The 13,012-nt window shown below is 39.5% G+C and overlaps 1 protein-coding gene across 3 annotated transcripts in view; it reads right to left on the reverse strand.

Moving 5' to 3' along the window:
• Positions 1–420: 420 nt before the first annotated feature.
• LOC149231281 (haloacid dehalogenase-like hydrolase family protein) overlaps positions 421–13,012 on the reverse strand; it is a 574,449-nt gene continuing 561,857 nt past the window's right edge. For all 3 annotated transcript variants that reach the window (XM_089379150.1, XM_089379151.1, XM_089379149.1), the window contains 3 exons: positions 2,422–2,669; positions 1,029–1,178; positions 421–938 (listed from right to left, as the gene is read on the reverse strand). In XM_089379150.1, coding sequence (XP_089235276.1) covers positions 801–938; positions 1,029–1,178; positions 2,422–2,669 — 536 coding nt within the window. In that variant the 3' untranslated portion in view covers positions 421–800. The remainder of the gene's footprint in view (positions 939–1,028; positions 1,179–2,421; positions 2,670–13,012) is intronic.

A 13,012-nucleotide genomic window follows, 5' to 3' on the forward strand; every position in this document is an offset into this window, starting at 1 on the left:
ATGGCTTGCTCTAATCTATACAAGTAATAATATAACTTTCTTCATATTGAAAAAAAAAATTAAACATCATGTGAGATGTTGATTCTAGAGCTACTATAAAAAAGACAAGTAAATTGATAAGTTTAAATGACAAACTTCAACCTTTCTGGTTGGAATTGCTCATTCAATTAATGTTTTGTTCTAATGTCATTCAAAAGCATCACCCAAATTATTTTTCACCAAGAAACTTGAAATATCGATGTCAATATTATAAATATAAATGCACACTAACAAAAATTGTTATATACTCTAAAATATTTAACATCCACTATTCAAAATTTTATAATGTAAAATGAACCCACCACACAACTTGATCATGTGAAGTGGCATTATTATCATGTTGAATTCTACGTTACAAGAATCCCATAAGTACACAAACGATAATTACAATTTGAGATTTTATAATGTAAAATGAACCCATCACACAACTTGGTCATGTGAAATGGCACTATTATCTTGTTGAATTCTACTTTACAAGAATCCTGTACGTACAGAAAGGATAATGAAAATTTGAGTTCTGTTGAATTCTACTTTACAAGGATCCGGTACGTACGGAAAGGATAATGAAAATTTGAGTTCCTAAACAAACGTAATGAGAAGAATAACAGAAACATACTTTGGAATCTATATACGACACACAGAATGTGCTTTTATATTTTTCCCTCCATGGGGTATTTCTATGCATGGAAAGCTCCATCTCATCCCACTTTCAACCTAAGACTCCACAGATATAAGACTCCACAGATAACATTTTTATAGGCCTAAACTCTTCCTTTTGGCTGCAAGGTATAGGATAGTGGTACATCTGCCGTTGAGGAGGACGGAGCGTCTGGACTCATGGGAACCTCAAAAGCAAGGTTCTGGTACAAACACACCTCATCCTCTTTGCAATAGTATATCTGTACATAAAACATTTTCATTTGTGCATTAAAGGAATACGCATGATTAAAGGTAGATATCAAGTACTATAAATTCCCATTGGGACCAACCTTGCAGTTGACTCTAACTGTTGCTGACATCTGGGCAGATTTGGTGAAATGCAGCAAAGCCGAGCCTTCTGAGTTCAGGGTACCATCCATGGGCTCAACTAGGACTCCGTCAGTAGGTTCTACATCTGCTTCAAATTTGCTAGGTGCCTCCTGAAATTCAATCAGGATTCAGATGTCTCAGAATTGATTCGGATGGAAAGTGAAGAGTTGATACGAACAAAAAAAAGGAAGAATTTTTAGAAGTGGACAAGAACAGATAAATATATAACATTTGTAAGACAAGTCTTCTGGAACTACTAGCTAACGTGAATCCGTGTGCACATGTGGGCACTTCTGCAACTAGAAGTACGATGGTAGGATTTTCCAAATGAATCGAAACCATTTCTTAATACCCCGTCACACCTTAAAATGGTATTTTCGAGGAAGTCAAATTTCTGACATGAGTTGCCACACAAATGCAACCTATGAATTAGAAAACTATGATGTTCAACCTGCCGAAGCAACAATTAAATGCCACATTTCAAAATGTTTTGACTGGACAAAATCTTAGATGTTAAACACTACCTACACGTGGAGGACAAACATAATATCAGACATCACAAAGGATAGGCTTAGTTTTGCTCCTTTATTGGCCATATTTTTCTGAGATTTTGCCTAAAATCTAATTAGAAATTGGAAAAATTGTAATTTAAAGTAGTTGAGTCACAGTGTATACAATTTGAGTGTCTAAGAAATTTTTAGGGAACATCAATTCATTTTTGCATTACAAAATAAAATCAAAGATACAGAACATTGCAATCTCACGGAAAATCATGTCACTGAATTCAAGTATAAAAGACAAATAAATCGTCTCATTAAACTATTCCCAAATTATATCCCACACCTGCATAGGGGTATGTTTTAGACTGTAGCCACTATATCAGCCTTTTATCCCACGCAATGGCTTTTTAACTTAGAAAAATGAACAGACACACTATCAGATTGCAACAGATAAGAAGAAAGGACACCCGATCTAAAAAAAATTGCTCTAAAATACTGACTTTTGTTTTCAAAAGGTAGTTTTGGTGTTGTTTGTTAAAGACGAAATTTCATGTGCAGTTTCGCCTTGACATGAGAATGATACATAGACTCGCATTTACTCCTAGATTTGGGAGTTGTGCAGTTTCGCCTTGACATGAGAATGATGCATAGACTTGCATTTACTCCTAGATTTGGGAGTTAAAAAGTTAAGGAAAAAGATACTATTGCACTAACATCAATACTACAGCATTGGTACCCATGTAATGTTTCCACCTAGTAACTCTAATCCCGAAGAAATTCAAAAGGCATGCAATACTGCTAATAAATTCCATCTAAATATTTGGGAAAAAAAACGATGCGATAAGAAAATAACCTTTGTAAAATGATATTCAGAGGGAAGTGATATCTCGAGGCGTAAATCACCCCTCGTAGCAGAAGTAGGTTGTATTCTAATAATTTGAGTGTCGATTGAAGGACGCCTTCGAAGCCTTTTTGGAGTTTTGGGCTGTGCAGGAGCTTGGACTCCTTTCAGCTCCAATGTACGAATTACAGGACCCTTTTTCGCTTGCAAGTCAATGAATCTGATGACATTGTTATTTGTATCTGCGACAAATAATTTTCCTGCAAAAGCAAGCATCTCAAAATGTAAACAAAATTTCAAGACAAACTATAAGGACATGAAAAGGAATCTATATACAGGTTCACACACACTAGCATTTCGTTGGGAAAAAAAGATAAAAGATGCTTAAAAAATGATCCAGATGTGAAATCAGAAACTAGCATATACTGGAAAAACAAACTACACAATTTCTTATAATAAGCTATAGTAACTGTGCAAAGACATTTCGAATTCACAGACAACATGATATGTGGAAGAAATACAATGAAAACTCAAGATCATTAAAATGCAAGTGCGGGAACAGGTTCAGGGGCAGATATGGGTGGAAGTAGCTCTTACAATATTCTTAAAAGATAAAGGGATTCTTCACAGTTATAGTTTCAATGCATAGAAATGCTTTCTATATGGTAAACAAGATTTGACTTGATGGACCATCAATTTGACGAGAGGAAACATACCATGTACTTTAGGGGGAATTGAACCCCGGTGGGGATATCATCATCCCTTATTGACCAACCAGTCGAGTCCTGGATGGTAAGGTCATATATTTTAAATTTTTAGCATCCTCGTGAAGAATGTTTCATTAGTAAAGTAAGTGTATTCAAAGAGTAAAGGTGATCTTAATCAGCAAAATTTTATCTTGAAGATTAATCTTTATCTTCAAAATAATCTGTCCTTCGTCTCCAATTATGGCCCCACCTTCCATTATAACTTTCTACACGTCTAATAGTAAATGAGTGTAAGTGATACAGTTAACAACATTTGATCTCTTACAGTCTCTTCTCTTCCCCTTTCTCGTGCCACATCTCAGTCATTTTGTAATCATTATGTACATGGGCCATGGTATTTTTAGCATCCTCATGTGAGGAATGCTATATTAGGAAAGCGGACTTTGAAGGTGAGCTTTATCTCCAAGATTAATTTGTCTTCAATATAATTTGTATCATCATCTTGGTATTACTCTAAGATAAAAAACAGAGACAATAATCTTATTTACAGTTGGGGCATCATGAGTTTGTATGCCCTGAGACCAGTTTAGTCCATAGGGAGTGTCAAGTCTGCGTGTTGGAGTCTCGATAATATCTGGAGATTAAGGCATTTAAATTTCAAAGTAATAATAGCTGATGACTTTGAATGGGACCACATAGTGGTTGCAGAATTAATGAATAGCAAGCAGTAAAACGTAAGTACACAGTTTGAACACCCTAGAGAACCAAAAAATCTTGGGCACAGGGTGCCAAGGTTCCGAGGATCCAAGGGAGAGTTTCATAATCATACGATGATCAAGAGATGAGCATAGGATGACGTTCACATGTAAAACAAATCATGAAGCCAGGTTGACAATAGAGGGGACAAATTCAAAAGCCCACATACGGAAGGTGAATTTGTTAAGACAAAGATCTTCAATTAGGGAGCATGTGTTCAAGGGAGTGTAGAAGACAATTGGAACTAGATCAGGATAATGTGCAACATGAGCCACTGTATGCTGCATGAGGATTTATCTCCACGTAATAGAATATAATTATTTGAACGTATAAGTAGTGAAGAGTTAGTTGGCCGCCATTTAAGGGTGCGTTAGAGTCTAGAAGAAATTGATGTTATTGATTTCTAGCAAGAGCTGATAGGAGGTTGTACAGCCTCGCTATATGATGAATCTTCGCTTATTTCTGTGGATACAGGTCATGAAAACAAGGCAGTCATGAACAGTCTGGTCATGCCGACACATTGATTGTAAGTCTGATATTTTCTGAACACAAGGAAAATATTATCTTAGACAGTGGGTTTCCTCTTGGAACTCGGGGTTCCACTGTAAATATCAATGTGTAATGTGGACATTTCATGACTATTTATTATGTTATGCTATTGGTTATTTTCTTTCAATCTATTATGGTTTGAATTTGAAAGGACAGTCAATAATGAACCTGTTTATTGTAAACATTATTTTCTATAAGCTCACTACATTCGACATAGTTTTAAAAAAATGAAAATCCATGAATACAAGTGTTAGTGCCTGCCAGTCATGTCAGTCACCAGTGATCAAAGATGCTTGTACTTACAAGGTTTTGTTAGGGTCTTGAGATCAAATTTTATCATTTCATTAGGTTTCAAAATGAAATTTGGTCACTGGCTGTTGTGTCTAGGCCACTACTGCTCCCTTCACTTACTCATGGTCTTCATCACTCATCATGGTTATTTTCTTCTTCGAGGTATCATATCTTTCATTTAAATGTCTTGGGTCATGAAATGGTTAAATTCCTCGTTTAAGGTCATGGTCTAGGGTTTCACTCCATGTGTCATCATGATACCATATGTCAAAACAAAAACATGTCCATCATGTGAGTCAATGGGTAAAGGGTGTTAGCAGCTTAGGGAAAGAAAAATAAAGGTAAAGGTAATGTTTTATTTCAAATAAGACAATGTTGTGTTGAAGTTTCTAAGTCTACCAGTTAGAAACCCTACATGCAATTTACTGATTTATTCCTACCTATTTGTTCCGTTACTTAACAAGTTATTTACAATGTAATAACTGAAAATAAACACTAGTGCATGCTCAACATATTACAGATCATCAACTGAAGGAAATAGAAACAAGCACACAAAATGACACCGTTATTTTTGGACCAATGTCCCCGAAAACACCCAATGCAGGAAAACCGGTGCAGCTATCTGAGGGTTTTCTTATTAAGCAATTTCAGAGTACAATCTGGGTGCCAAATCTGGCTTACCCAACAGAGAATGCCCTTGGCAGTAGTACCTCTCAGTCTGAGACAGATGTATTGGCTGAAACCTCGGATAAACCCTCCGACAGCTCCTTAGCTCCGATCTGCCCTAGAAACCCCAACGTCTGCCTTTCTAGACTGCGTCAGCTTCTCTCTACCCAGCGTTGGCCCTGCGTCAGCTTCTCTCTGCCCAGCGTTGGCCCTGTGTCAGCTTCTCTTTGCCCAATGCTGGCCCTGCATCACCTTGAATGGGCCTGCGTCAGCCTCAGGAGGCCCTGATTAGCCTTCTGGCCCTCTGCATCAGCAACACTAGCTTCTATGAAGCACGACGCAGCTCCTGGCTGCCTCTGCGTGGCCCTGCGTGAGCCCTGGCTGCTACTGCGCCACTCTCTCTGGCTCTTGCATTGATCTCCCGGAATTATCTCTGCCTCTCTGTCTCTCTGTACTCATTGCCCCTCAGCTGCAACTCCAATCACTGATTCTATCTCTCTTAGCAAACCCCGCTCTAGAGAATAGAATGATTGATCATCTGGTGTGCTCTCCAAGTGACCCTCAAGCCTCCTCTTCTATTTTTCTCGTTCACATATCAATGATCGAGATTAATTCCCTAATCGACGGCTAAGATTAGATCTGGCTTAATCCATGTCTTTTGGACCATTCTAACACAGTTTTATATTAATCCACATTAATATTTTAATTTCCCTAAGTTTAGACTTAGGGACTCCATTAAAACTATTAATTATTTTAATATCTCCTAAACTGTTTAGAATCTGCTCAAACCCTTTCTGGGTATTGAAGATCTCATGTGCCCCAATCTCTCCACCAAATTTCATGGCTAGAGCACATCCGATGCTACCACAAATCAACACTCCCTCTTAGCGAGGACTGTGCTCTAGCAATACTCCTCACTGAGTATTACTCTGATCATCCGGCATCGGTCCCTGTGTTGATGCTAGGCCTGCTGCCCACCATCCTCTGCATCGCTGTATCCTGTACTGCTGCCCATGGTTCTACCACTGCCACTACTGAATCTGTACGATAACTCCCTCTGCATTTGTGCCACTACCACAGTTGTATCTGCACTGCATCTCCTCTCATCATGCTGCATCGTGCTACCCATTGCTGCATTACAACTCAGTCACTGAGAAGTAAGTAATTGATCTCCCAACTCTGACCTCTTTGTTGGGCTAGAGACACCTGTTGATGTTGAAGCTCCCTCTGCCACTGACAAGTGCTCCCTCTTTGACCTTTGCGTTGCGGCAACAACTCCCTGCATCTCGCACCATTGCACACCTCTCTGTTCCACCCTGCACTGGTGCAACACTACCGTGCCTCTCGCACTGTTGCAGCCTGCTAGCCTCGCATTGTCTCGGGACTCCTGCACTGTAGCTCTCTCTGCTGCTCCATCCACATCCATCTCTACCCACATCAGCCAGTCCTGCTACTCCTCTTCGGGGCTCCCGTAGCAAGGTCTAATCCAAGAGGCTAGGTACCTCGAGGATCCTACCCCTCATCGCTTGTAGTCTCCTGACTACAACTCGATGTCTCCCCACTTCCACTCAAGTGGTGCGTGTGCACTCATGGCACAGTCATCGTCTGTCTCCACTTCCTTCTTTGCCCTTGCTGGCGCTGCCTTAGTCTCGGAAGACTCTCCCTTACTTTTCTTCCTTGGACACTGGATCGCATAATGACCCAGCTCCCCACAGTGGAAGCACTTGATCTTGGAGAGATCCTTCTTCTTCCGCTTTTCTTTCTTTTCCTCAGATGCTAGGGCAAAATCTTCCTCCTCTTCCTTTTTGACTTTGAACCCCTTACTGCTGCATCCTGCCTTTGTCTGCCATCTGATCTCTTCTTGGCAAAGTGCCGCCCACATCTCATCCCAAGGTGGAAGTGTCCCTCTGCCCAGTATACTTTGGACAAATACCTCCTAGTCTTCTGAGACTACATTCAGGGCTGTCCTCACCATCATTTCCTGATTTGGCGTGGCTTCTATGGAAGTCAACTCATCTCAGGTCTCATTCAGTCTTCCGAGGAATGTGTCAATTGGTTCTCCCTTCTTCATCTGATATGACCTCAGTTGATTTTCTAGTAACATCCTTCTCTGCACAGAAATATGCTGGTACAATTTCTTTAGGGCCTCCCACATCTCATTTGTCATTTCCTTCTCGGCAATGTGTGGTACTACATAGTCCTTGACCCCGTCAAGGATGATGCTCTTAGCCCTTGCCATTGCCTCCTTGTACTTGTCATTCTCAGCTGGGTCGACTGAGATAGCTATCGTCTTCAAGGCGAAGTGCTTGACACGATTTCTGTCAAGTATGGATAAGATTCTGGTCTTCCAGACTGCGAAGTTTGACGCTCCGTCCAGTCTGTCATGGTCTCTTACTCCGTGTAGTGCCATGATGCTCTTCTACTTACCTCCTGGAAGTTCTCGGTGTGACTCCCTGTGGGTCTTGATTTCCCTCCTGGAAATCCTTCTACCGATGTCGAGATGCCCCCTACTCTGATCGTCTGTGCAACCGCACCACTGATCTGGATTTCTCGGCTAGAAACCCTCAGTAGCAACTCCCTCCTCTTGGCCTTGCCCTGTCAGGTTCTATTCTGACTACAGTACCTCACCAACTCCACTCTGCAATTTTCCCACAGCCTCCTAAACCCCAGCAACTTGAAGGTGACAGCTCTAGGCTCTGCACAATCCCAACACCAGCAATCCGGCCTCCTCAGCCAACTGCGTCATACCTCCTAGCTTCTGCGTGGCTCTGTGTAAGTCTCCCTTTACCTCCCTTAGCCTTTGCGCTGCCTCTTCCTGGCTCACCCTTGATGATGCAGGCACTGCATCACCCTTCCCTTGTTGCTGCTCTGCTAGAAACAACTTTTGTCACTCAGGATAACTGTTTTTTGCTGCTATTGCTCTGCTCGGTTGATGTCCTCTGTCTCTCTGTACTCACTGCCCCTCAGCTGCAACTCCAATCACTGATTCTATCTCTCTTGGCAAACCCCGCTCTAGAGAATAGAATGACATTTGGTGTGCTCTCCAAGTGACCCTCAAGCCTCCTCTTATACTTTTCTCGTTGACATATCAATGACTGAAATTAATTCCCTAATCGACGGCTAAGATTAGACCTGGCTTGATCCATGTATTTTGGACCATTCTAACACAGTTTTATATTAATCCACATTAATATTTTAATTTCCTTAAGTTTAGACTTAGGGACTCCATCAAAAATATTAATTATTTTAATATCTCCTGAACTGTTTAGAATCTACCCAAACCCTTTCTGGGTATTGGAGATCTCATGTGCCCCAACCTCTTCAACAAATTTCGTGGCTAGAGCACATCCGATGCTACCACAAATCAACATGTTGCAATACACTACCTTGTCTCATCAGTTCTCGAAGGGACATATGATGTCATGCCACTACCAAAGCAAAAATCAACTTTCAAGCTATAAAGGACCATCCAAAGCATCAAAAGGGTTTCATTTCAGCATTCACAAGTTTAAGCATCTCCTTGGCAAGTAAATAAACATCTGGCACCTCTTATGCATCCTTCATTTTGAAGAACTCAGTGAAAATCCCTCTCCTAGGGTTTCACTGTGCTTTTGGTCTCCAAATGCTTTTGCTTCATTGCAGTGAGAAAAATCCTAGTTTTTATGTTCCATAACCCCCTCACATACCTTATATACCCCTCCCAACCATTTCCCATACCCATTCCCTTCATTTCCCCTCATTTTCCCTAAACCCTAGCTCAATGCTGCATTTTTGCAAATTTCTAGGCTAGGACTGTGTTTTGGACTTTTTCACACCTTTCCCTCACTCTTTTCAAGAAATTCCACCTCCTTACACTCCCTAACATCTATCCCTACCACCCAAAATTTTCCCAAGAATTTAGAAAGCCCCTAACCCCTTCATTCCCCTCCATCTACAAGACTGTCTCAAATCCCCTGTTTTCCTAAAACTAAACCCTAATTCTTCCTCCTAGTGAGCTAGGGTTTCACCTTGGAAGTAGAGCCACACACACAGACAAGAATAAGTACAATAATGGAGTACATATCTGAAGAGTTGAAACATCTAACATCAAAGAGATCAGTGCCTCACAAACACATCAAGAGGTTTTTCTTCAAAGTGTGTTTCTGACCAAAAGGAGATGAAATTGACAAACATGGAAGAGGTTTTTGTCAATCATATACCAAGGGACAAAAACCTCCTTCAGTTTTTACACAGGTATCATAGATTGGGAGATGTGCAACTTTCTTGGAGACCTATGTCAGAAAATAAAAAAAAATCATGTTAATTTCTTCTTTTAGTCAGGATTTTGTGGCACGAATTATGAGAAAATGAAAATAAATTTCCAGAAACTGAGAGAGGTTTTTCTTCACAACATCCTTATCTACAAAAATCTCTCTCAGTTTCCCAAAAAGTCTTATGGTTAGAGAGATATAGCTCCATCTTTGAGCCCTATTTTTGCAAAAAAACCAAAAATTTTGACACTTTTTCCTCAGAGCTCCAAATGACAAGTGGTTTGCATTTTTGGAACCCTCCTCTCAAAACCCATTTCCTCAGATTTTCTAGACAGTGCTCAGATTTTGAGAGAAATGAGAAAAATGGGTAAAAAATCAACATTTTAGCCCTCTTTTTCACAAGCGCTGCACTTTTGGAGACATCTTGGGAGAATCAATTTTTGAAGGCTTTCCCATGGGTCATTTTCAAAAATTCAAGATGTTCTGGAAATTAAATAGGTAAGGCTAGTTGACCGTTCTCTCAAATTTCAAATTTGACTTCAGAAAGGCACCTAAAAGTGGCCTCAAAGTTGGTGCTGCGCTTTTGCAATTTTCTGAGTTTTCAATTAAAAAATTCCATTGTGTAATTTCTCAGATTTCTAGTTTGACTTGGTCAAAGGTAACTTAATGATGTAACTTCAGTAGTTCAAAGTATAGATGATGTAATCATGAATAAATAGGCATGATAGGTTGTTTTTATGGTTAATTAGGCCTCATAAATGAAGCAAAACTCAAATCAAAGTCTAAGAGAAGAGTTTGTTTTTTACCTTCTCACTCTCACTTGTTGGTTGAGAGATTCTTGGAAAGTGTTCCACCACATAGGGATTCGACTCCTGAAGGAGGGGAAATTGTTTGTTTGAGTCTATATGTATCATTTCTCATTCAGAGAGAAGGGTTGGACTTTTGTGGAGAGGCTTGTACCTTATGTTTTCTTACAACTAATCAAGGAGTAGTTGTAGCTATATTTCAGGAACACTTGTTTAGTGAGTCTATGGTATTATTTTTCTTTCATATTAGTTCTTAATTGATGAAATCATCTCTCTTTACATGCTTTGTCTTCTTGTTATGGTTTTCCTTGCAGTCATATAGGTAGAATACTTAGATTTAAGCTCTGTTTATGTGGAAAATCATGATTGTGTCTCTTCTTTTAAAATTAATGAATTCATGTTTATACATGCTCATTATGTTTTCTCAAACTCTCAGACCTATACTACATTGACTAAATCCTAAGTTCATCATAACACACTGATATCTAGCTCCTTTTTATGCCTGTCACTACACACTTGATAACTTGACCTAATTGCCTGTTCTCATCCCTAGTCTAGCAAGCCTAAAAACCCTAAATTTCAAATATTCAAACAAGACTTATACATCTAACTTAAAATCCATTTCTTTTCCAGTTATTCATTGACAAATCCTTAGAAAGACCCCTCTCTGGTTCAGTAGGGCTAGCTACCGAACTGAAAGTGGTTCGAGGTTACCTCTTTCGATCTCCTTCTCATCCTAGGGACATTGTAGAGGATAACATTTTGGTGTCGTTGTCGGGGAACAAAAGATCATATCTTCCTTGGGAAAGAACGACAAGGATCAGATTTGATTGTTGATGGTGGACAATGATCAGACACGAGAAGGCTAAAGCATCCCACCTGGCAACTCCAATCAGTTTCATGCAATTTCAAAGTACTCCATTTGTGACTGAATTGGCGACTTCACTGCTGCAAGATGAATCCCAGATCTGCAAGGTATACTCCCTTAAATCATGCTCATATTCCAGGTTTTCCAAACCGCATGCCTTGTGTAGATTGGCAGACTTATTTGCCGAAGTTCAAAGACGAGAAAGGAGAGCATGCTACTCTTCACTTGGTCAAATTTCACATGCATGTACATAGGCTGCAAATTCAATTTCCTGAAGATTGTCTGATGAAGATGTTCATGGCCACCTTGGAGGAACAAGCAAGATCATGGTATGAAGGTTTGCCACCTGGTTGTATTTATTCACTTGTTGATTTTCATATGATGTTTTATGAAAATTTTAAAGAAGAACATCCATCTTTACTGCTGGTAAAAGATTGTTGCAAGCATTTTCAAGGTTTTATTCATCATTTGGAAAGTGTTTATGGTGATGAAGAGTTCATGGATGAAGAGATCCTGGAGGCTTTATATGAGAACCCTTTCCATCACCAAGAAGAACAAGTGTTTTCTCCCTTGGATGAAAGTGAAACTGAGTAGGACTCCAATGATGACATTAAAAAGGTTGTAGACATTTCAGAAGAAAAAGAGAACGTTCAGCCTTGTTTTAATGAAGAAATGATGCTTATGAATGATAGTCATGTTCCATCCTACGAGTTTGATGAATCTTTGCAGCAGATTTGTCAGTCTTTTAATGAAAGGTATGAAGATAGTCATTCATTTGTTGTTTCAGATTGTTCTTTCTCTAGGTTTTTATTTCAAGATCAGGTTTGTGAAGACCAAGATGAGGTTTCTGATGAAATGCATGAACAAGGATCTGAAACACTATTCCAAGAGCAGATTCGTGCAAATCATAATTTTGAATTGGCATGTGTGGAGGTTTCAGACAATGTAATTATGGTAGAGAATAGTCATCAAACATTGCAGGCAGATGATGAAGAGGAGAGAAGCGATAAAGGAGAGGTTGTTTTAGAGCCTCATGCACATGATGATCTTCCTCCAGGTAAAGAAAATGAGGAGTCTTTTGAAGAAGAGAAGATTGTCCCAGATCCTATGGATGTGCACATCTTTGCTATTGATGATATGGTTGCCTCAAACACAGATTTTCAAGAACAAACTTCCCTTTTTCCTAATGTGAATGAAAAACTTAATGAACATTTTCATCCTGACAAAAAATTTGCATTGGAAAATGAAGGGTGTGCTTGTATTTCTGCTGAATTTCAAGACAAGGTAACATTTCAGATTATTCAGGATCCTTTTACTAATTTGCTTCAGTCATCAAGGGAGATGAATTTTATTGTATTTATGGATCATGTACATATGTTCAGTGGACACTTGGAGTGGCCTATCTTTTGTTTTTTCTGCTTGTTCAAAGAAAGTGTGAGCATGATTCAAATAAGTAGCCATATCTGGATTGGTTACACTGGAGGGATCATTACACATGAGTGTATACACATTTTCAGCAAGTGGGCGGTTATCATAAGGATTTGAAGCCCTCAAATCTCAATGGTCTGCTGCCATAAGTAAGTTTAGTTAGCATGTTTGTTATAGTCAAGTCAGTTTAGTTAGTCAGTTAGTTTTGAGTTTTGAGTTTGGCCTTTTTGTTTTTGACTCCATGCCCAATGGATAAGGCTACCTGGTCTACGATGTTCTTGA

Source organism: Pinus tabuliformis, chromosome J (assembly GCF_031772625.1).
Source record: "Pinus tabuliformis cultivar Carrire ecotype Pingquan chromosome J, CPIR1, whole genome shotgun sequence".
Classification (NCBI taxonomy): domain Eukaryota; kingdom Viridiplantae; phylum Streptophyta; class Pinopsida; order Pinales; family Pinaceae; genus Pinus; species Pinus tabuliformis.